The sequence below is a fragment of the Monodon monoceros genome, unplaced genomic scaffold (assembly GCF_005190385.1).
Source record: "Monodon monoceros isolate NGI ecotype Baffin Bay Population unplaced genomic scaffold, NGI_Narwhal_1 Super_Scaffold_20, whole genome shotgun sequence".
NCBI lineage: Eukaryota > Metazoa > Chordata > Mammalia > Artiodactyla > Monodontidae > Monodon > Monodon monoceros.
In genome coordinates, this window is record NW_021703777.1 from 114,980,957 (window position 1) to 115,006,994 (window position 26,038).

Below are 26,038 nucleotides of genomic sequence, written 5' to 3' on the forward strand. Positions count from 1 at the left end.
CTGCGCTCTAGGGCCCGTGGGCCACAACTACTAAGCCTGCGCTCTAGGGCCCGTGGGCCACAACTACTGAAGCCCGCGCTCCTAGAGCCCGTGCTCCACAACAAGAGAAGCCACTGCAACGAGAAGCCCGCACACCGCAACGAAGAGTAGCCCCCGCTCACTGCAACTAGAGAAAGCCCGTGTACAGGAATGAAGACCCAACGCAACCAAAAATAAATGAATAAATTTATTTTATAAAAAAATGGTCCACATCAAAAAAAACTTAAAAAAAGAAAGAAAGAAAGAAAAAGAACCTAGCATCATATTCTATCTGAAAGGGACATACAAATGAAATTATCATTATTATATATATATTTTTTGGCTGTGTTGGGTCTTCATTGCTGTGCACGGGCTTTCTCTAGCTGCGGTGAGCAGGAGCTACTCTTCGTTGCGGTGCGTGGGTTTCTCACTGCAGTGGCTTCTCTTGCTGCGAAGCACGGGCTCTAGGTGCACAGGCTTCAGTAGTTGTGGCACGAGGGCTCAGTAGTTGCAGCACATGGGCCCTAGCGCACACGGGCTTCTATAGTTGCAGCTTGTGGGCTCTAGAGCGCAGGCTCAGTAGTTGTGGCGCACAAGCTCAGCTGCTCCACGGCATGTGGGATCTTCCTGGACCAGGGCTCGAACCCATGTCCCTTCCGTTGGCAGGTGTACTCCCAACCACTGCACCACCAGGGAAGTCCCTATTTTTTTCTTTCTGCCACCACTTTTTAGTTTTTAAAGATGATCACTGCAGTGGATGGTCTGGCTACTTAATCATGTTAACAGCCTAGGAGGATTGATCTGTGTCTTAAGACATTTCTACATCCCCGTGGCACCACCCGAATGCTTTGTCTGTGAATCAAAGGTCAGTTCATGACATATAAAAGTAATTCACTTGTATCTGACATCCATATATAAACACTTGAAGTCCTGGGAACACTTACTCTGCAGTAATCCAAAGTAGCAACATATTCATATGATCCTAGAGATAGTTCTGGCTTCTCATAGTGGTCCAGTCTTCTTCCGATGTGGTCCAGATGTTGGAAATAGAATGGTGGAACTAATAAAAACAAAATAGGAAAGGAAATCTTTTATTTTTACAACACAGACAATTTAGTAAGTTCTCAAAATTTATTATGGGAAGAAAGGAGTTAGTATGAGAAAAAAAATATTTTAGTATATTCTAAATATCCACTACTAAAAAGCATGTCTTAGAAAGAATAAGGGTTTTCTAAAATATCTTCTTGACCCTTCTGCAAATTATTGATGACAAAGAATCATTAATGACTTGGATCGTTACAGAGCAATAGTGGATACAAGTACTGGCGTTTTAAAATTGTCACAACCAAAATTTAATTGTCCCTATTTAATTACCTCTTTTAAAAGGAATTTTGACTTTTCTAACTATTTAACAATAAGCAGGTAATTGGTCCAGAATTTTCCTCAGAATATTAGAAACAGAAGTCTACACACACAGAGAAAAGAAAGCCTGGTTTACTATCTTCTTATTTGGACCATATTATTAACAATAACGTTTATTATCCTTTAATTAAGAGATGTCTTCAGCCATGGGTAGTTTGCATGGTAATCTTTAATGTTTGGGCTTCAGAGTGGAAAGGATTACTGTATTTGGGAAAGAATACACCACTAAGATCTCAGCTGAGGAACTCTTAATTTGATTCAAATGTCTAAGAAGGTTAGTTCTGGCAAAGCGCTGGAAGTCATCCAATGGCATAGGAACACTTATGAGTCACACACCGAACACTTGGACAAATATGGCCTGGTATCTCTGTGAAAATGAACTCCTGTTGCCTTGAGATTAATACAGCTGGCTGTTAAACCACTGACAATAGAAGTATTTAGAATAAGCAGTAATGCTCTGGTTTCAAGTGTTTCGTAAGGAACAACATTTTCATTTGTAAAACCACAGAAGTAATGACCTGTTTTAAAACCAATAACTCAGTATTCTTTATTTTCAGTTGTGAACTAACACATGGGTTATAATAGGACTGTTTTCTTAGTTTTGCCTTAAGAAAATAATCACCAAGGCTTGGTTTTTTTCTATTTTCTTACCATATCATGGCCATTTCTTTTTAAACAAGTTTTATAAGATTCATATGTACATATGGATCTCTGAATTAGGAAAATTCAATGTCTTGAAAAGATTATGGAAGTGGGAAACTGATAGTCTTGGCTGAGCTAAGAAAGCTATGGGGGCCTTAAACTGCTACTTTATTATGTTTAGATGCGATGGAGGATGCTGCACTGGCTGTTCTAGGGTGTATGGGGTGGTACTTTCTACAGTTCCTATAATTTATTTTCACACATCTGCATGTAAGATGTGAAAAAATTTCCCCTTAAAATCAATTAATTTTAGGGGGAATCAAATCAATCAAATCAAATCAATTTAGTTTTAGCATTTAATATTATCTGCCATGTTTTATAAACCAGAATTCAAGTCTCCCCCGTGTATCATGAGTATCACGTGTATCACGAGTATCACGAGTATCACGAGTATCATGCACAGCCACATGATACGCGTCTTCCAGCGTGTCTTTTGGCCTCATGTGCTTCCCACTGTGTAATCTCTGGACACTTTGAAGGGAAACAGAGTGGAGCCCTGTGACCAAGCCCGGTGGGTTCTTTCTAACTCCAACAAACCTCTGTCTTCTTTAAACCTAAATGAAGAATGCAGGCATCTGTGTCAATCTTAGGGAGTCTGGCTTTCTTGCAGGAACTAATATTGGAGAAAATGAACATGGCAGCTTCCTAGGCGTGGATATCAAGGGAGGGGAATTTACTGTGTAGAAATACAGGAACTCTGTGTGGTTTTTCTCTACTAGGAAGTGGCAGGGCCTTTTAAGGTTCTGAGCTGACACTCTGGGCGTTAAGCCAGAGGGTCACCCCAAATTGAAGATCCTAGATGCTCTAAGTGGATAGATGCTGAACAAATTTCTGATCAACTTGCTAAGAAGGTTGAAGGCTTGAGTGAAGACAGTGGAAATCTGGTGACCTTGGTGGAGGCATTTATCAAAATGCTTCAGGAGAGGCCTCTGCCATCTCGTGACTTTTTTCCTCCAAAACTAAAGCCCCGGGAAGTGCACGGTCACAGGGTTCCTGAAATCCAGGTCCCAAGATTGTGTGACAGCCAAGGATTTGGTTGTAGATTTCATCCAGGATGAGAGATGGAATAAGATCTTCCTTACAAAGAAAAGTAAGGGTGGAGAACGAACAAGGTCTGGTCTCACTAGTGTATCCAATTTGCACTGAGTAGGTGCCACAGGTGGAGCAAGGAAACAGACCTCCCAAGAGGACCACGACCCAGTCTTTGAGATGAGGCTGGAAACCAATGAATCCACCCCACAGCATGGCATTTTTAAAGGTCTTTGTGAGTAAGCCTCACCATGTCAGTCTCTGGCACTGGGAGTTGGGCAAAGCCATGGACTGTGATAAGGGGGCGGGTAAACAAGGAGACCAGCATTGCTCTCCCACCAGAGCACACACAGGAACCAAGGGGCCAAGAACGCCGTGACACAGGCAGAAAACTGCCTGAGCTCCCTTTTCATCAAGGAGCAGCCAGCAGCCACAGGCTCCTGGGCAGAGTGCTGTACGTTCCTCAGATCTAGTGCCCTGGAGGGAAGGATGTCTACAAAGATAAGAAACAGAGGAAAACACATAAAAGACTCATGCTCTCATAATCATCATGTGGTTCTAGAAAAACTCTATAAATGTAAATGAATATGGGAATGTTCTCAGCCTGAGAATGCGCTTCATTTGACACCAAAGAATTAAAAAGAGAGACATGTTATAAATATAATGAATGTAAACACTTTTGGCAAGCTTGCAGTTTTTTTCAACATCTGTGAATTCATACCAGGATGAAATTGAAAATACAGTGAATCTGGGAAAGCCCTTCATAATAAAGTTATTTTTCTTTTTTAAACAATCTGACATTCATATTGGAGGAAAAAACCTATATATGTGTTAAAGCCCTTAGCTATACCTGAGCTTTTCCTAAATACTGATGAACTTATTCAAGAATAATTCGGAGGAATGGTGAAAGATGGAACAATCTCTCAAGTTTATCATCTGTAAACGTAGATAAAAGACAGTTCTGTGTAATTTCCCTGAAGGGAAGCCAACCAGAACACCCTCAGCTTAGGACATCACATCCAAGCCCCTCCTACTCTCATATAAATGCGTGAGTCCCACAGGGAAGTTGCTATGTTTCTTATAAAACTCAAAAATAGGGAAGTCACTTAATTTCTCAATTCCTTTCCACAAAGCCTCAGTTGGATGCAAAATGAAATTTTACCTCTTATGTTTACAGAAGATAAACCTCAGAGATTGTTCCCTGTCTCATCATTCCTTTGAGTTATTCTTGAGGGGGTTTAGGAAAACCTCAGGTCTAACTAAGAGCCTTAACAGACATACATTTTTTCCTAAGCTAAGAAGTATAATATGTTCCGTTTACTACAGAACTTTCCCTGAGGGCACGTGCTGGCGCCACTTACCGTCATTCACGCAGCTGCAAAATCCACACTGGTACCTCCTTCCTCCTTCAATGAACTGCATGAATGGGCACATGTAGGCTTTGCACCTGTTGCATCTGACTGGTCCAGTCTCCCCATGATTTACCAAGTAGAGGGGCGTCTACAGGAAGCAAGCACAAGTAAGAGACATGTGGGTACAGGATTTCTAGGTTATTCTAAATAACCAAGGTTGTTTCAGAAGTCCTAAGTATTAATTGTAATTTGAAAACTCTGGACTCATTAAGGAACTCAACTCTTAGTGTTCACCCGGGGAGTAAGGCTGCCTCTCTTGGTACCTTGTGGAACTCAAGGCACTACCCAAACAAAAATTAATTTAAATGTACATGTAATTAATAAGCATATGTGTACATTTATGTATATGTGTATTTACCCACGTGTGTGAAGACAGAGAAAAAATACCATGATGGTAGTAACAGTTAATAAAGCTTATGTTGGAAACGTCCCAGACACCTTGTATCACATATTTTGCTAAGTTTGTTCATTAGCTATAAATAAAGAAGGAGGAACTGGGTCTGATTTTAAAAGCTCTGGTTTGAAAGAAAAAAAAAAAACAGAGCAGGACTTCCTTGGTGGTCCAGCAGTTAAAACTCTGTGCTTCCACTGCAGGGGGCGTGGGTTTGATCCCTGGTCAGGGAACTAAGATCCCACATGTCACAAAGAGCACCCAAAATATTTATAAATAAATAAACAAACAAATAAAAGCTCTAGTTTGCATAGTGGTATGCCACTTAGCTAATTCCATCACAGTATATAAAATGTTTCTTCAAAAATGCAACTCTCTGAAGAAATATGCAATAATGTTCACTTATTTAGGCAAGGAGGCTGATTCTGCCTTCTCTGTTTCTTTAATCCCAGGACAAAACGCCTCATGAAGTACTTTCAATGTGGCTGGTCATGCTTTGCCAGAACAACAAAATAAATATTTCAATTGCTTCTTCCTCACAAACATGCATAGAAACACATCTTTTTACAGCTTGAAAGTGAAAAAAACTCAGCATTAGAAGTCTGCCTTGTTCCTCAACACTTCCAGCTTTCAGAATAAAACCACATAGATTCTTTTTGCTTTTATAAATCTCCTTAAAGATAACATTTCTGGAAAAGCTTGACAATTACAGGGTTTGGCACATCAACCAAGTTTTTCTTTAAAGAAAAAAATGTAAATAAAGCAGACTGCTGTTTCATGGAGACTTGAAGAGCAGGAGGAAGGTGTCGATGAAGTGGGGTCATAAGGCCATTTTCTGCCATTTTCTTGGGGGAAAAAAAAAGAAATAAGAGAGAGAGATCTACTGTCTGTCGCTGCCCAGACGTTCAGTGTGAAAACTAATCCACTGCTGAGGTTTCAGAAATGAGTTGTGAGATCTCAAGAGTAGGAAAACATAGATAGTAGAATACATAAAAGAATCAGGAAAAGGATAAAAAAAAATACATTCAGAATCACTCCCTCTGCATTGCCCTCTCCCCCATCTCTTGCCTCAGGGAAGCCAGAAGATGGATTGGACTTTCTTATTTCTGGTCTCTTCTGATCTGTACACATGGCGTAGTTCTGGTGTCCCATGGACAGGGTTGTGACAGGATTAAATGAGGAAGCCATGTGCAGGACAGACTACTAAGCCTGGCATAACTAACTGTTGTTACCACATCTGTACTGAACAGCCTTTCCTCCAAACCACTCAGCTCAGGACAGAGTGTATATTTAATAGGACAGTTATAGTCTGATAAGTGTGAGATAGGCTTGAGTTTCTAAAGGCATTTATTTATATAAACTTTCAAATTAGCTACCTTGTTACTGTAAAATGTTACTGTAAAAAATGATCTAGAAGACAGGGAATCTACCTTGCAGGAGCTTTTGATAGTATCTGATGGTTACAAAAGTTGACAGGTACAGCAGATTTTAAAGCCATTCTAGGAGTTTGATTTAAATACACATATATATTCAAATATTGACATACACAATACTTTTTTAATATAAATTTTTTGTTTGAAAAGCATAAAGTGATGACTGTGTATCTTCTTCAACTGGTAATAAGAAATAACCTGAGGGGACAAAAGGGAAGCAAACAGAAAGATACTGGTACTGACAAGAGATTCTTAGGACAGTGAACAGAGAATCAGAATAAGAAGTGAAAGACAATGAAAAATGTAACAATAAGGTAGCTTCTTCTGGGTCAGAAATCCAGTCATCGGTCATGACTTTGGTTGCTGCTCTGTTCTACAGCTTCAACCTCGCAGCTGAGGAGATGATTTCAAGAGAGTTAAACTAGGGTTAAAGCCCGCAATGTGCATAAACTCCAGCCAAGTTTACTTCTCTCATCCTTTTATTTTCAAAGAGTTCAAAGGCTATAATTAATTCCCTGAGACACTTTAGAAACAAAATCTGATGCAATTATTTGCTAGACAAAGCAGAGGTAATGGAAGGAAAATTAACCTTATTTTTACTGATATGATTTACTGAAAGACAGGCCCAGCCTAAAATGACTGTGAAACTGTCAGCAGCTACCACCTAAGCATTCCAGTCCTGGCAGATTCAAACTTGCAGAACTGAAAATGAATGTCTAGTAACAAACTGGAGTCCAGTAATGACTGTATCGAGGCTGTGAAATACGCCTGCATTTTTTCTATTTTCACTCTTCTGGAAACTGGATGATGGATAGGTAAGGAAGGTTCTCAGACAATTGAGGTGACAGTAAAGAATGTTAAAAGCTTTTTAACTGTTTGCATTTTCTTTTTGGGCAACAGGACAAGGGTTTCCAAATTACACTGTCTTGTTTCATCTCTCTTAGGCTATGCTGAAGACCATCAGAGATTTTTCTTTGCTCTCTCCAGATGTCTGCTTATCTGCTCTACAGTAGCGTGCATGAGCTCATAAATAGCTAATCTCACTTTTCTTCTGAGTTCAACTTCAGTGTATATACGGCTTTAAAAAAAAAAAATCACATTACTTTCCAAAAAGTTGCCTACGCTTTTTTTTCTTCTTACCAAGAGCATTATATTATACTTACCTCAGAGCTATTTTCAGACTTTGTAGTTTTGTTTATAAGTGTGTTTTAATCTTTTGGCCTCTGGTATATTCCTGCCTGCTCTTTCTTTTCTGTGCTTCTCTTAAATGGAAAAAGTAAAAGGATGGAGAGCCTTGCTCTAAAACCTTCATCTGCCTATTCTTGGCTCTGGTCCTGTGTGGCATGAGTTTATATAACATGTAAGTGATGGGGATGCTGGGGAAAGAAGAGGGAGGAGAATAATATTTGAATCTTTGGCTTGTATTTTGGGACTACCAGGGTTATGCCAAATACTTTATTGGTAGTAGTTTTAATTAAGATGCTTTAATTGAATAAAATGTATCTCTCTTTTGTGCATATGTAACACCATGGTCGATTCTGGAGAACAAGAAAGAATATAATTCATTGAGAAATTAGGTTCAGTGGTAAAACTTTTGTTATTATTCCGCGTAAAAGGAGTAGATAACAAAATATATCAATCAACAACTCCTCGGCACTACTAATACAATTTTTAAAGTTTTCCTGTATTTACATATTACCAGTTGTCTAAGTATTACTGCCATTCTCTTTAACATCTGTGCATTCGGTGCTGGGTATGCTGTGTGCCTTGGTGGGGCATACAGTCCAGCGGGATAGAAAGACATTAAACAAACAAGTAGGCAAACATGCGATTAAAAGAGCAAGGCCAGAGTAGAAAGAATACTTGCAAAATCATCATTAATAAAAAGTACCGCTAAACCATTCACAGATTGTAATCCAAAACAAAAACAGAAATGAAGCACAACCTAGAAAGATCCAACATGAAGAATTCTGGTAAAGTTTATAGCCTCTGTATTTTTGTTTTGGCCTCTCTATAACTAAGAAAAGTCTGAATACCCAAGTCTTGCTATATAGTCTTTGTCCTATCAAAGTGATGAATAACAGAAGGCAGCTAAATATTACAAGCTGATTATACTAAATCTGGAAAGCTGAAGAAAAAATGAAGGCGTTCTTATAGCATAGATCCACTAGGTGGCACTGTACAACTAAAAATTAAAACAAAACTATAATTTCCTCAGTAGGTAATAAAATACTCAATTATGCTACATTCATTTTATATAACTATAATAACATTGACCTGACTGACATCAGTTATTACCATCACAAAATGAAGAAACTTATACTTTTCTTGAAAAATCCTCTGATAATGGTTAAAAAATATTGTGGGTGAAACAAAACGCGATTAAACATGAAATACAGGCTATTTTAAGCATGAATGACATAGAAATTACAGAGTGTGCCAAATTAACTGAAGATAATAGCCAAGAAAAACTTATTTTAAAAGTTTCTAATCCTCTTCCAACTTTTCCTTGTCTGCATGGAGGAAAACGGACACGTGATGGGATAGGCAGCCCCGAGCACAGCAGGCCGCTGACAGCAGCCTGGGAGGTGAGGAAGCCAGCGCTCCTGCTGCCAGCGCCCAGCCCCCGCTCTCTGCGTTCGCACTCGAGGTGCAAAATAACAAAGCAAAGACAAGGAGGCTTGCATCATGGTGCTCAGCAATGCACTGTGATGGAGAAATGATTTTCTTCCTGTTGGAACATCAAATCACAGGCAACAGTGTGGCTGAGGGGAGAGAGGAGACAGAGTGGCCAAATCGGAGATTTCAGGAACACCCTGGCTTGGGAAGGTATTCCTGCCTATCTCCAGGATATTCCTGGGTGAAAACCGTCCCCCTCTCCTCTTTCTTCTTCCATTGCTCCACTGTTCACCTCATTTTTTCAGGACGAGCGTTCACCTAAGTTCTAACGCACGCACACACGTGCTCACACTTTAACCACCTACTTTCCCCTGTCTCCTAACACTTGTTTACTGATTTTGAAAATATACACATTTCCCATTTTCAATGTATACTTCTCTTCCTTTTTTTCCTCTCCTTCTATTTCCTGCGTTAGACGTCTCCAGGAAAGTAATCAGTGTCCTGGGATTATATAGTTGTTCCCACATGACCAATATTCTACTTTACTAAGTGCCTGAAGGAAATATCTCAGCTGAATAATTACTAGTAATGGGAGAGACATTTTTGCCTACAGTGGTTCCTAAATCAGACCAGAAGATTTACAGCAAGAAGACCTGCCAAAATGTGACACGGTCCTCCAGCTCGATAAAGGATCGTATTCAACATCAGATTATATTCCCCAATAAATTTGATCTTTACAATGGTCAGCAAAGGTTTTGTGTCAAATGTGATTCTGGCACACAGCTACTTCTTTGGGACTGGAGTGCATCTTATTTTTTGGATCTGTCTCAAGAGAGGTCGGTTGGTAATTTGGATTAATCAGGGGGTATAAGTAGAAGCATGAAAATGGTATGTGAAAAGATAATCCAGAACCTGTGACAAACAACTACCCTCTAAAAATGTTAAACATTCAGACTGTTAGGCACGCTGGAGGACAAGCAGAGTCGGATTCCCAGAGGATTATGCCCAGCAGCGAAAATGAAAAGAGAGTCTGTATCAACTGCACTTATTAAAGATATTTCCATAGGAAAGAGAAATGAGAAGCAGCGTGTGTGTGTTTTCTATTTTTGGCTTCACCATATATGACATTCAGTCAGCCTACATGGGCAGAAAAAGTACAGGACAGTAGGCTGCTTATTGTACACACGTTTTCTCAACAGCAGTTCTATTTTGTTGGACTCTTTAAAATAACAAGTATGGCATGAAAGAATAATATTTTCTGAATGCCTTTTAAAAATCACGTTATGCAACCTTTAAAAAGAAACCGAACCTGATAATAAAATACTCAATGTACTGTAATAATTATGAAAATTATTTAGACTTTTAAAAAATGTTTTCAGTTGGCCCTAAAACTTGGCATTTTCATATTTCCAGAAAATTAACCTCTTGCTAGTTTTGGTATTTGTGGCACTTGAGAGATTATTTTCAACTTTTTCCTCTTCAACAATGCTGTTAAATCTACTTTTATTTTTTTTTAAGTCTTTATTGAATTTGTTACAGTACTGCTTCTGTTTTTATGTTTTGGCTTTTTGGCTGTGAGGCATGTGGGATCTTAGCTCCCCAATCAGGAATCGAACCTGTACCCCCTGCATTGGAAGGTGAAGTCCTAACCACTGGACTGCCAAGGAAATCCCTGTTAAGTCTATTTATTCTTGTTATAACTATATCTAGAGCTTATATTGGATTTGAACATGTATTTTATTTGGAAATTGGTCTTTTTTGGTTTGGGGGGGTGTTTTTATTTTTTGTTTTGGTCTATCCAGCATTGAAAAATCCTGGAAAATGTTACTGATTCAAATTTATAACATATGAAAGATCATAACTGTCATCTGTATGATTTATATTCAATAGTTTAAAATGCTTTCATGTATATAAAATCTAATCGTGATGTTGAGATGCTAACAACCCTGGCAGTGGGAATTATCATCCATGCTGTTCAGAAGGGAACGGACATGTGAGGGGCAGTGACTTGTCCAATAAACTGCAGAGCTATAGCTTGAATCCCCATTCATTTTCTGTGTGAAACATTCAGAAACAGCTTGCAGCTCGCTTCTGTAGAAAAAGCACATAGCTTCAGAGAAAGCTGCCATCACACACGGTCTGTGACTTGAACCAAGACCTTGGTGGTCCCTGGTACCCATGAAGTGTCTCCTGCCATTTCTCTCTCTCTTTCTCTACGGGTGCTATTTTATATCTTTTAAACTCCATTTTATCCTTCAAATAAGCTTTCCTCCCACCGCCCTTAACAGGTAACTTTGCCGCGTTGCTCTTAAGGAAAAACAAAAAACCTCAGAGAGGAACTCCCTTGACTTTTCCCCACGGATTTACCAGCACCTACCCAAGGTCTTCCTTTCTCCCTCCTGTTACAACAGAAGGGGTATCCCTCCCTCCTCCTGACTTGTTGTCAGTGACCTTGTCTAAACTGGGACCAAGTCTCAATCTGGCCCCTCAGGACTGGCTTAGGCATTTCAGCTGTGTGTTACCACATGACCTTGTGCCCAACAGCACTCATCACAATGCTTTACTTTTCAGCATCACTGCTAAATTCTCAGACCCATGCCTCACATGTCTACCATTTGTTTTATCGCGTGTCTCCTGTGGCACAATACCTGAGAGAGTGGGCAGTGATAGTTTTTGAATGAACAAACTATCCACCAGGTACCCACAAATATACCACCATGACTACCAGGGGCAGTTCATGATAGGTGCTAAGCAAAAGGCACAGACAAAAGAAGAAATCACTTGTGGTGGTGGGGGGCGGGGCTGGGCACGGGGGAGTGGTCAATAAAGCGTTCTTTCAAGGTGGGTAGTTACGCAGAGATACATTTCCACTGACTGACAGAGAGGGAAGTGAGAACAGCACAACTCGGGAAGAAAAGCCTGAGCTTGGCGTCTGTTGGTGGTTAGCATGCAAGTAGCCTAGTCCAGCTGAGAAGAAGGAAGATAAAGAGGAAGGATGGAGTGAATTTATGGAGAGTTGTCAAAGCCAGGTAGAGTAGTATGTCCTCACTGGCCAGGTTTCTCTCTCTCTCTCTCATCTCAAATCAGTTGTTGCTGCATAGTAACAATTCTGAGAGAACATAGTTAAGAGATTTCACCGTTCACGAACCAAAAATCATGTCTTTAGAAGAATGGTTGGTATAGGTTTTGAAACCTGCCTATCAATTAGTAAATTCTATCATATGCTTTATAATTACCATGAGGGATCTTTAGAATTTCTGTTTGTCTCATCATCCCCTGTATTTTATTCAATTCCTAAAAACTCTTTTAAAAATAAACTCAAAAGATGTTTGAATATTAGATCTAATTTTTAAGGTAAATTTCTAACTATAAAAAAATTCATTCCTCAACAGCTTAGATAAACCTCAGGTTCACCACTGATCCCCAGGGCCTGTATTTCAGAGTATATGCTCAATAAATATTTACTGAATAAATGATAAGAAAAGGAGGGAGGAAGGGAGGGGAAAAGGAAAAACTGAAGTCTGAATGAAAACAAAAAAAATGAAGGAAGAAGGAAAATACAGAAGTCACGTTTGGACATGAGGATATTTGCCAGTTCTTTTATCACAGAAGATTGGGTGTGGGTGCGAAAAACCTTAATATGTTAAATAAGTTCATCCCAACAAATAACTACACCGGGAGACTCTTCTCTTGCAATGGCCAATAGCGTCTTAAAGCAAACACAGCTGTGATCTTTCTCCCCAGGCCCTCTAATGCCAGGGGGACTTTTTAGTGGGAAGGTCAAATTGGACTATATGCTCAAGTCTATGAAAGGGCTGCTCCTTGTGACGGGGCATCCAGAGTTTCGAAAGGGAAAATAAATACCAGTGCCGTTTGGAGAGCACCATAATATCAGTTTTCCTGAATGGAAGTCATAGTTCATGACTAAATTATAAACAGTGAGAAATGATTCTTAACCAAAAACTGCTCTGTTTGGATTGGGTTATGCTGATGCAGTCTTTCAAGTTACGGGTATATTTGCAAAGATCAGCCTCATTTTTCTTCCTGGAACACGTGTTGGCAATTTGAGTAAGACATTCCCTCTCAAGGAGCTATGATATTCAGGAATTCTATAGCTGAGAGACATTTTCCCACATTTCTTTTAAACTTTGACCTATTACAGTTTATCTTTGGTCCCTGAGGAAGAATTACATTTTGTTGTCTAATTATAGGCCACTCGCAGAAGCCATGTTCAACTGCTGTAAGAACGCACGTTCCACAGATGATGAAAATATACTGTAGACTTAAAAACTCTATGAATCAAGTTTCTTTCTTCCATAACAAAATGATTGGCAGTATTTTGTTCCTCAAAGGAAAGTTGTAAAATACTCCACTTTAAAGATGAAAGCGTTAAAGATAATAAGCCTAGAGGCAAACTTCCTTTGTCTCTCTGACAGAATTACAAGTCAGACGTCTTCCCTCCATTTATCTCACTTCTTTATGGCCATGAAAACACCTTCAAAATGTTCCCCCCTATGCATGAGTCAAGTCTATTATTTAAATGACACCCTCTCAATCAGGCATACCTGTCTAACCTATTCAATCAGAAACCTGCACTCTACCCCCTCCCACGGGCAGTTCTCATCCCACAATCTGCTCTACTTTTTCCCTCCTCCATTTGTTCAATAATTTTCTCATTATCAGGTCCATTGTCTTGCCTCTTTCTGTTAAAATGTGAGCTCGATGAGGTCAGAGGTCTTTGTCTGTTTTGTTCACTGACATATCCCAGGACGCAGAAGAGTACCTGGCACATACTGGGTAAAGAGTAAATGTTTGTTGAATTCAATACCTGTTGAATAGCATAGAAAGAAATAAACCCACGCACCTACGGTCAACTGATCTATGACAAAGGAGGCAAGAATATACAATGGAGAAAAGACAGTCTCTTCAATAAGTGGTGCTGAGAAAACTGGACAGATACAGGGAGAAGAATGAAATTAGAACATTCTCTAATACCGTATACAAAAATAAACTAAAAATGGATGAGAAACTTAAATGTAAGACCTGATACTATAAAACTCCTAGAGGAAAACACAGGCAGAACACTCTTTGACATAAATCGCAGCAATATCTTTTTGGATCCGTCTCCTAGAGTAATGGAAATAAAAACAAAAACAAACAAATGGGACCTAATTAAACTTAAAAGCTTTTGCACAGCAAAGGAAACCATAAAGAAAACAAAAAGACAACATGCAGGATGGGAGAAAACATTTGCAAATGATATGACCGACAAGGGATTAATCTCCAAAATATATAAACAGCTCATACAGCTCAATATCAAAAAATCCAAACAACCCAATCAAAAAATGGGCAGAAGATCTAAACAGAGATTTCTCCAAAGAAGACACACAGATGGCCAAAAGGCACATGAAAAGATGCTCAACATCACTAATTATTAGAGAAATGTAAATCAAAACTACAACGTAATATCACCTCACACCAGTCAGAATGGCCATCATCAAGAAGTCTATACATTATAAATGCTAGAGAGGGTGTGGAGAGAAGGGAACCCTCCTACACTGTTGGTGGGAATACAAGTTGGTACAGCGACTGTGGAGAACAGTATGGAGGTTCCTTCAAAAACTAAAAATAGGGCTACCGTATGATCCTGCATTCCCACTCCTCGGCACATATCTGGACAAAACTCTAATTCGAAAAAATACTTGCACCCCAATATTCACAGCAGCACTATTTACAATAGCCAAGACATGGAAGCAACCTAAATGTCCACCAACAGATGAATGGATAAAGATGTGGTATATTTATACAATGGAATACTACTCAGCCATAAAAAAGAATGAAATAATGCCATTTGCATTATAAATATGAGCTAATAAATTTTCTATTCTTTTCCATTATTTCATGGATTGTCATACTAAGTGAAGTAAGCCAGACACAGAAAGACAAATATCATATGATACCCCTTATATGTGAAATCTAGGGAAAAAATGACACGATGAACTTATATACAAAACAGAAATAGAGCCATAGAAAAGAAACATGTTTACCAAGGGGAAAAGGGGGGGAGGGATAAATTAGGAGTTTGGGACTAACATACATACACTACTATATGTAAAACAGATAACCAATAAGGACCTACTGTTTAGCACAAGGAACTATACTCAATATTTTGTAATAACCTGTAAGGGAAAGGAATCTAAAAAAATATATATATATGTATATATGTGTGTATGTATAACTGAATCACTTTGCTGTACACCTCAAATTAACACTACGTTGTAAATCAACTATACTTCAATAAAAAAAGAAAAGAAGTTCTTGTTGAAATAGAGTAAGTAAATTAGTAATCCTTCATAAAAATGGACACTGCTCATCATATCACAAAACAATGTATTATTGCCCAGATTATGTTGTACAAAACAACTGAAAAATTCCTAAAAATTCATGTGATTATAAAACTGATTCTGTAAATAAGGATATCAGAAAAGTCAAATTACTATTTCCCTTTTCAGAGTTGACACCTACAGAAGCTACACATTTATCCAAGCTTTTTATATGAATTGCTTTTAGAGTGGGAAAAAAATACAGGACTCTAAGATTCATGCAGTCCGATGTGCTATCAAGGTCACCATCCCTGGTGGACAGCCCCATGCACTGGCCAGGCCACTTCCAAGTAATGCAGCAAATTATCTTTTGTGAGTTAATTTGATCTTGGCAAATAGACCAAAGACATTGGGAGGTAAGACTTGAAAACAGGGTTTTAAAAAAAGTTGAGAAGAAATTTTTAATTTAAAAAATGTGTGTGACCAATTTGAAAGCATCTAGAGAAATAAACACATTTATATATTTATTATATATCAATAATGAGCTGGAAGGAGAGGAAAGATGACTTTTAAATTTATCAAATAAATAATAAAAATCGATAAATATGAGCTAATAAATTTTCTATCCTTTTTCTACAGGAAAAGGAGAAATGCAGACAAAACTAATGTTTGAAGTACTTATATAAAAGAGTTTTTCAAAACTTTTTAAACTGTGGAGGAGAAGAGAGTATGGAATATAGTAAACAAAAATAAACTTAAATCTCATGCTCATGTTAAAGACTATGATATACATCAATTTACCTTGGTAGTTCAGTTCTGGATTAAGAAGAGTGAACTTGGGACTTCCCTGGTGGCGCAGTGGTTAAGAATCTGCCTGCCAATGCAGGGGACACGGGTTTGAGCCCTGGTCCGGGAAGATCCCACATGCCGTGGAGCAACTAAGCCCGTGCGCCACAACTACTGAGCCTGCGCTCTAGAACCCACGAGTCACAACTACTGAGCCCACGTGCTGCAACTACTGAAGCCTGCGCACCTAGAGCCCATGCTCTGCAACAAGAGAAGCCACTGCAGTGAGAAGCCCACAAACTTCAACGAAGAGTAACCCCTGTTCACTGCAACTAGAGAAAGCCCACGCGCAGCAACGAAGGCCCAATGCACCCAAAAATTAATTACTTATTTTTTTTAAAAGAGTGAACTTTGTGGTGGATGAGTTCCATGATATCTACATACACTAGAGTTCATCATTATGGCTCTTCTGTTTTACCTGTATTTTGCAGACATATTGTTCAAGAAAGTCAAAGATGCTCTTATTTTCCCAAATAATATTTTAAAGATTTTAATCTTTTTTTAAACATGTATGTCCATATATCCTCCCCCCCCTCATAAATACACACACACACACACACACACACACACACACACACACAGTATATCTTCACTTTATAGTGAGATGATATGGAAAGAAACAAATACTGGGCGGGAGAATAAAGTGAAACCTAAGCTAAACGTATGAAGAATTTTACTGTCCAGGAAATTCTTTAAGCAACTATTGTCCCAGTCAGCACAACTTGGCTCCTGGATTGTCAGTTCCCTTTTTTTTTTTTTTTTTTTTTTTTTTTGCGGTACGCGGGCCTCTCACTGTTGTGGCCTCTCCCGTTGCGGAGCACAGGCTCAGTGGCCATGGCTCACGGGCCCAGCCGCTCCGTGGCATGTGGGATCCTCCTGAACCGGGGCACGAACCCGTGTCCCCTGCATCGGCAGGCGGACTCTCAACCACTGCGCCAACAGGGAAGCCCTGTCAGTTCCTTTTTAAATTACCTTGGAACTTGTTCAGTAGCAAATGCAGCATTTTTACATAAAGTACATGCTCAATAAGTGTTTCAGCATAGATCTCTATGCGAAAATCTCATCAAATTACTTGGCCTCAAAAGTCTAATTTACTTCCAAATACAAATGATATTGTGGAATGAAACTATCATGTTAAATATTGATTTAACACAAAGGTTTTCCAGGAACTGTTTTAGGTCTTGGGAATAAAATAGTGAGGAAAAATTACAGGTGGTCCTTACCCTCATAGAACCTAGTGGGAGAAAGATAGGAATCAAATACACAAATACAAAATTGCAAACGGTGATACATAGTATTAGGAGAGCTCCAGGGAGTATAATGTGGGGTATCCTGGAAAGCTATCCGGAGGAGGTGACCTTGAACTGAAATCTAAAAGGTGAATAGTAATTAACTAGGCTAAAAGGACAGGACACTGTGTGGGAGATGGAGAGAAAATTATTCCAGCAAATGTCCATGAAGCACCTTATGAAAAAACAAAAGCTATAGAAATGTTTATATAACGGTGGGTGTTTATCATTTGAATAGTAAAAATAGAAAATAGTGATGTAGTATCAAATGACAGAGACCATGCAACATTTTTTAAAAAACGTAAATGAGTAGCTCTTTCCCTTTTATATGGATATAAATTGTGGCATCCACATCAGTTTCCTCCTTCTTCTTATGTAAGATATGTAGCTAGAATCACTGAAGGGGTATGATAATACCTCTCTTAGATGTATACACTTCCGGTAAATTTAAATTACTGTAGTTTTCATACTTCTCTTCCTTGCACATAGTAGAAACCCCAAATCAATGATTGTTGGATCAAATTAAATTTTCCTAACAGGAATTTATATGGTACAGCAAATAATCATAACTAATGATAAAGATATCATTTCTCATACCAGTTTATTTTATTTTTAAACAACTAAGAGTTAAGTGGTGTTATAATTTTATGAGAAATGAGGTTCAAAAAAGTTAAGTAAAAATTTTCAAGGTCATACTGCTAGAAGTGGTAGTCAATTTGTGCACCCAACTTCAATTGACGCTCAAATTCCTGCCTGTACCACCTTACCCACATGACGTTCAATTCCTGACAAAGAAATGGTCCCCAAATCACTTGTGCATCAGACAAACTTGGGTGCTATTTTCAAACATTTCATGAAACAATTTCAAATTACAGGTTTGCATAGGGCTTTCTCTTCCTTCCATCCTTAAAAATATGACTTTATTAATTTTTTTTAGCCTTTTATTCAGTGAGAACTTGTTGCTTAGGAAACTTTCAAATAAAAACCTTTAAAATTTTGACTTTCGTATACTTGAGCACTGAGGAGACACATCAACTGCAGAAATGTTAAGTTCTTGTATTACCTAAATATCCATAAAATGTGACTGAAGTTAGTAATAACGAAGCAGTGTAGAAATAGTGTACTTCACTGATTCTAAAATCTCATCAAAGCTTCCAACTCAACATGACACAATGCTAAGAAGTCACTGTTAGGAAGATATATTTCTCTTTTAGAAATGTTAAAATGTGAGAAAATGTGGGCCTTAGAATTGATGAAAATGATAGTGAGAGGCTCTAAAATACTTCCTCTCCTGTGGTGGCTCCTCACAGATGCCCAGCATTCTACATCCAGGGAGCCTGGTCTTCTCGGCTCCTATGTGATGGATGCTGTATACTCAATTGCCAGGCAGTGAAGGTCATAAAACCCACACCTGGATTCACTGAAAGTTAAACCAAGGAAGAATGCTTTCTTTTTCATTCTTGTTTCTCCTGATGTTACTCTCCATTTAATTAAAAAAATAAAACTAAAGAGTTACATGAATAATTCTGTGATTGAAAACATAAGCTTGGTATATTTAAACTTCTAAATTGTAACTTAAAATAGAATTCTAACAACCTTTGACCTGACAAATGTGACTCTCCCTGTATGTCTGCTATAACACCATTCTAAAAAGGGATTACATTCTGTTCTTCAGCTGCCTAGCTTTTTCATAGTACTTTTTCATAGCACTATACAAACAGTGGCCAAAATCCTTAAGGGATAAGATTTAGTTTCTAAAGTAACTTTATACATTTTTTTTTTTTTTTTTTGCGGTACGTGGGCCTCTCACTGTTGTGGCCTCTGCGGAGCACAGGCTCCGGACGCGCAGGCTCAGCGGCCATGGCTCACAGGCCCAGCCGCTCCGCTCCGCGGCATGTGGGATCTTCCCGGACTGGGGCACGAACCCGTGTCCCCTGCATCGGCAGGCGGACTCTCAACCACTGCACCACCAGGGAAGCCCTATACGTTAAGTATTTTAAGTGTTATATTCGTAATTCTATTTCTACACGAGTACATAGATTTTATTTTTCCAAGTTTTTATATTAATACTTTTAAAATATTGCATTAAAGCAAACAATTTAAGACTACAATGCACATATTAAAAAACAGATTCAGGTTTTTGAAGCTTTCATTTTAAAATAATTTAAGATATAAGTCTTCTTTAAGTTCTTCAAAGGACACAATATTATGCAGTAATCAGTTTCATTTCAGAGCATTTTTATCACTAAAGCTAGCTAAATTGGGGCTATATATAAAAAATGCATAGTCTCACAATCTTCATGTGCTTTTTAAAGTGAATAATATACTACAGATTTCTTATACTAAAAGCATAATATAAACGAAACCCCTTTGGGTTGGGTTGTACAACATATTCACATATATTTCTAATAACACATAGGATGTGTGACAAATACATGGTAATCCACGCTGAAAGTCCAATAAAGAGTGGAAAAGTAAAGTAGACACTAGCAGCCTTCTAGATTTATAGAACATCTGAGCCAGGCTTCTCCCTCTTGGGAATGGCGCCCAAGGTCACCATACAAGGCACAGCGGAGACCTACAGTCATTTCCTGGCTCCTGACCCAATAGGTGTTCCACCTATTGATTACTATCTATGGTGCTTTGGAGAAAGTAGTCAATTTTTATTGGTTTCTGAAATATCTTTATATGGTCAAAAATTCTTCCTACTTGTTTAGCTGTTCTGCTCTATAATGAAATATAACCTCTCTCATTAATGTGATAGAATATATCTATGATCTCTCAAATGATTTTTTTCTTTATCCACAGAGTTTGTCAGAAGCCTAAAATACCTAGAAATCAACCACTGTTTTGTAGTTTGATCTGTCTTTGTCTTTTAAATGTCATGTCTACCCAATCCTCAGAAGAATGCATTTACTCGCCTAGAACCTCTACTGTATGCCCAGCCCACTGCCAGACTCTGGATGGTCTTTGCCTTCAAGGGGTACTAAGCAGCAGCTTGAAGTCAAAAGACGTCAAGAAAAGAGGTCAAGATGGACATGTCAAGATAACTCACAAGCTTGCAGAAACAGGAGGCCCATTGCTAAAACAACTGCCAGCAAGAGAAAGGAATGCTATTTTATGTGTTTAACCAAATAAAACCTCGACAAGATAGATGTTGCTGAAAGAACTCGGAATTTGGAAACTCGAGTTTCGGCAGCATTACTTATTAGCTGTGTGACTTCCATTGCCCCAGAACCTGTAGAACTTCTATACCTATAAAACTCGGATAACAACCATTTCACAAGCTATCTTCCTTTAAAAAAGTTGTTGACACACAAACAAAATACTACAGTGAGGCAGAATTTTTTTCCTTTGATGCATTAAACAGCAGCGGAAACTCTGCCTAAACTCTGCCAACTCATGCCAGCAAGATTGGCTAAGTCAAGTGTATGACCAAGCAATGCTCTCTGCAGGTGATGGATATGGACATAATGTGTTGGTGTTTAGTATATTCTCTTACAGTCTCTTCCCTTTTTGTTAGCCTCATTTGTCAGTTCATTGACATCCATCCCTTTTTCTTTACAATGGCATCTTCTTCATACCTACCGAATCTATCAGAATATGAATAATCATAAAGAAAAATAATTTAAACAGTATTTAATAACAGTACAAACTTCTTTATTCATTAAGTCATAACTAATGTAAAATTTCCCTGAACCTAAACTCCAAAGAATGAGATTATTTCCATTACAGCCTTTTTCACACTGTACAAAAATTAGCTCTGTCCCAGCAGATTTTCTATACGTTCTAGACAAGAATAACTGGTCTTGTTTTTTCCCATGTTCCTAAAGTCCAGCTCAGTTCCTATAAAATAAGTAGGGGATTATAAATCAAGTGAAGTTTAAAGTCTTGGATAAAAATTTATCTGATTAAATTAATTCAATAAGGAAGGAAATTACTTTGACTGTTATATCCGTTTATAATCTAAAAAAAAAATACACAGATATTCCTGAATCTATTCACAGATGGAGTAAAAGCTTCTGCCATCTGGTTTATAGGTGAAATTATTTAATTTCATGTATAATTAGATGATGTATGTACTTGCCCAAAATCTAAAGATTTCCTATTTTGAAGAAAATGCAAAATTAAGTATAATCTTCAATCCTTTGTGCTGGAAATCTATACCATTTCTACCTCAGTCTTAAAATACGGCATCAAAAATAAAATCACAGGTTACCAAGCAAAAGAGCTTACAAGATAACTGATTACTTTTGCTGAATAAATACCTCATAGTTAATTATATTAAATATGGCAATGGGTTTCACATAAAACACATACCAAAAAAAGTTAAAATTTATGGTAAGGAATATGAAATATTAAACAAAGATGACACAGATATGCCCTTGGAAATAGCATACATCTCCAAAGCAAACGCTCACAGGGAACATTCTCAGATGGTAACTGCCTGGGCTAGGTTTATTTTTATAGTCCGTTGCTAACACCATGACATGCTTTAAAGGTTCTGTCAAACAACAGAACTGACTTAAAAAGAAACACACAAAACTGTACTAAATAAATCCTTTTGATCAATGCCATATCAGGATATCTTGAAGGATATCTTTTTTTAAATTGCAGTAATGATGGTAATATTAGTCAGATAAGGAATAAAATCCTTATCTGGATTTTCCTTATAGGAAAAGTTTTACTATATCTAAAAATAAGCAAGCCATTTATTCTAGAGGAAAATAAAATGCTACTCACAGGGAGAATAGCAGTATTCATGTAATTCATTTACTTTCAAGAAACATACTTTAAAACTTATTTCCTTGATTATAGATTATAAATATCAAAAATCAGCATGCCCCTTATTTTCTATTATTAGCGCTAATTGTTTAGCTTCGGGCTTGAACAATTAAATAAATGATAATGCCATTTATGGATATGTGGAAGTATGAACAGGCTTAGGGTCTAGAGATCAGAAATTCACTTTTGAGCATGTTAAGTTTGAGGGGTCTATGAGTTACCCAAGGAGAGATTTCAGAAAGGCATTTGGATATGTGAATGCGGGGTTACAGATATAGGGATGAATGAATAAGGGAGCAACAGCATAGTGATTTAGAGTTAGGGACTCGGGTTCTGACTGCCTGGCTTGGAATCCTAGCTCTGTTACTTAGCAGCCATTGGCCTTAATGAGTTATCTAACTCTGTGCCTGTTTCCTTATATCTAAAATGGAACAATAAATAGGTTTATGTGAGGATGAAATAAATAAAATACAGTTAAAAACTTATAATCGTGCTCAATGAGTACTCTATAAGTTTTGACTACTATTATTCTCTCTAGCTACTCTAGTAGCTGTTATAGATGATACTTAGTCCTTGGGGGGACAGGGAGTATGTGAGAGAAAAGAGGAGACCCCAAGCCTTAATGAACCCCAATATTAGATGTCAGGAAGACAACAAAGGGAACTAAAATGTTCCCTGCTTGTGAAGCAGGAAAAAATACACCAGAAAGGTGTCATGGAAACCACAAGAGGGGAAGCTGTCAAGAAGGCCCAGATGCTTGGTGACCTAGACTTTGATCCAGGCAGTGGCAGAGAGGAGCAGTGATGGTTGCCTAATGCTAGCGGCTCTCCACGTTCAGGTCCAGTTAAATGCCCAAAGAGGGAGACAACTTTCTTGAGGGCACAACCTTTAGGAACTTCTTCCTGGTGTTTTAGCATCCCTTTTACATTTCTTTTTTTTCACCTTTAAGTCTTTATTTCAACAAATAAAAGTAAAGTATTCTTTAAAATAGAGAATGTCTTCATTCAACCCAGGACACACTGCTATATAAGAAACAGTAATCCTTCTCAAATACAGTATATCCATTAAATAGCTTACAATTTTGTTCATTGATTTTACCTCAATTATATATATAATATATATAAATTAAATATACATAAATATATATAAATATTCATAGGTATAATACATAAATATATCTTTAAGTAATCCTGTTCTTGAAGGTCTAAGAAAAAAGGAAAGGCTTCTGTAGAGAGAGCCTGAATAGAGAAAATACGTTTACCTGGTCAGCACACAGGGTCTATAGCAACATGAAAAGACTAGAGTGTGTTATTTGCTTAAGCAGAGTTTCAGCCTAAGTCAGATTCTGAAAATAAGCCATCACTCTAAACTCATCTACTTATTACTTTGGAAAGCACAGAAACTAAAATACAGCATAAGTTTCACTAAGGGAAAACCTTATGCTGGTGAGAAGGTGCTATTTGGTTAGATCAAACAACTTCAGAAAATAGAAAGCACACACATTCAGTGTGTGTATGGAATGTGTATATACGTTTAGGGGGAGGTTTGGACTAATGTTTGAAACCTTTTTTCAACCAAAAAACTAAATACAAGGTTTCATTTTCAGGAAACGTTACTGAATAATTTCATTGTTAATATGAAATGGTGATAACAAGAGGGTGGTTACACATTCTGGTTTGGGGTCTGGAGAACGTTGAATTTTGTTCTGTTCCTTGCATGCATGACCCAGGTCAGCTGTCTAGTGGGGAGGGGGCAGGGAGGAGAGGTTTTTTGCTAGCACATAGTGAAAACTGCAAACTCATTGCCATGAACAAGATGCACTCAAGCTAACCCTGCTGGGGAGCATACATCCCATATTGATAAACAATAAAGTTGCTGCCTAGATTTCTTTCAGGGTAGAACTGTCATCTTCTCCTGATTATGAAAATAACAGAAGATCACTGTAGAAAGATTCAGACAGTGTGGGAATGAGTAAGACAGCGTGCACATCTGCTGCAATCCCATGTACATTATGTTAACATATTTCCTTCAATTTTAGGATTCATGTTCTTAAATTTTCACATTTCTGAAATCTGTAGGTAACTTAAAATTGACACCTACAGTTACAACAGTGTTTGTCTTACTAATATATCATACTACACAGCTGTTGCAAAGGATGAGGCCGCTCTGTAGGTAGCAACATGAATGAAGTGCCAGTCATATTAACTGAGAAAAGAACAGGGCCAAACGGTGTGTGTGCTATACTATCATTTATATATTTATTTATTTTTAAGGATGGATATTGATATGCTGGTATATGCATATTTATTTCTAGGAGGAATCACAAAGAATGGGTAAAAATTGTCTGTAAGGGTGGGGAGTGGAGTAGGAATGAACCTTTTTTTTTTTTTTTTTTTGCGGTACGCGGGCCTCTCACTGCTGTGGCCTCTCCCGCTGCAGAGCACAGGCTCCGGACGCGCAGGCTCAGCGGCCGTGGCTCACAGGCCCAGCCGCTCTGCGGCATGTGGGATCCTCCCGGACCGGGGCACGAACCTGTGTCCCCTGCATCAGCAGGTGGACTCTCAACCACTGTGCCACCAGGGAAGCCCAGGAATGGACCTTTTTCATTGTATACTCTTTTCATCTTTTGAATGTTTATATTTTACTTATTTAAAAGTAACTGATTCATTAAAAAGCAAAAAATACTACATATTGTTATGGATACATGCATATGAAGTCAATATATAAAATCCACATGTAGGAAGGATTACACATCAAATTCATTAGTGTTTGTGTCTGGAGTGGGGGGGAAGAGAAGAATGGCCTGATTAGAGGAGACATCCTATGTAGCTATGAAGTTTTAATTCTCAGAAAATGATCTTAAGCAAATACGACAAAATATTAATATTTGTTAATGATGGTGGTATGTACGTGGGTGTGATACTATTCACTAGTACTTTAAATTTTGTTCAAAGGATCAAGATTAAAAAAAAAAATCTCTCATGGTTACTACTACACAGCCATCAGAACTGCCAAAATTAAAAAGACAATACCAAAGGTTGGAGAGGATGTAGAGCAACTGGAACTCAGATACCATGTTGAAAGGACTGTAAAATCATATAACCATTTTGGAAAATGATCTGGCAGCTTCTTATAAAACTAAATAAACATGTACCCCATTAGCCAGCAATCTACTCACAGGTATTAATCCAGGAGAAATGAATACATATCCACAGGAAGACTTGTATTAGAATATTTATAGAAGCTGCTTTATTCACAAAAGCCAAAAAGTAGAAATAGCCCAGCTGTTCATCAGTAAAAGAGTAGATAAGCAAACTGGTATATCCACACAATGAAATACTGTTCAGCAATAAAAAAGGAACAAACCACTGAAACTGGCAACAACGTGATGGCTCCTTAAAACATGATGCTGGGTGAGAGAAACTTACACAAAAGAATGTGGACTCTGTAAGTCTATTTATATGAAGACCTAGAACAAGCAAAACAAATCTATGGTGGGGAAAAAAAAAATCAGAACAATGGTCGTCAGAGAAGGGAGGTTATGAGAAGGGCTGGGAGGCTGACTGAGGAAGGGGCATGAGATAACTTTCTAGGGTGACAGTAATGTGCCATATCTTGACAGGGGTTTGGATTACACAGGTGTACGCATTTGTCAAAGCTCAGTAAAATGTTTAAGATATGTGCCTTTTATTGTAAATGAATTTTGTCGCAAAAGGAAAAATAATATATAACCAAATATTAAACCCTGGCTAATGATATGAATGCTGCA

General features: G+C 38.1%; 1 protein-coding gene across 3 annotated transcripts in view; it reads right to left on the reverse strand.

Moving 5' to 3' along the window:
• SEC24D (SEC24 homolog D, COPII coat complex component) overlaps nt 1–26,038 on the reverse strand; it is a 110,261-nt gene that overhangs the window by 39,274 nt on the left and 44,949 nt on the right. For all 3 annotated transcript variants that reach the window (XM_029234790.1, XM_029234792.1, XM_029234791.1), the window contains exons 9-10: nt 4,533–4,671; nt 963–1,078 (exon numbers count right to left, since the gene is read on the reverse strand). In XM_029234790.1, the coding sequence (XP_029090623.1) occupies nt 963–1,078; nt 4,533–4,671 (255 nt within the window). The remainder of the gene's footprint in view (nt 1–962; nt 1,079–4,532; nt 4,672–26,038) is intronic.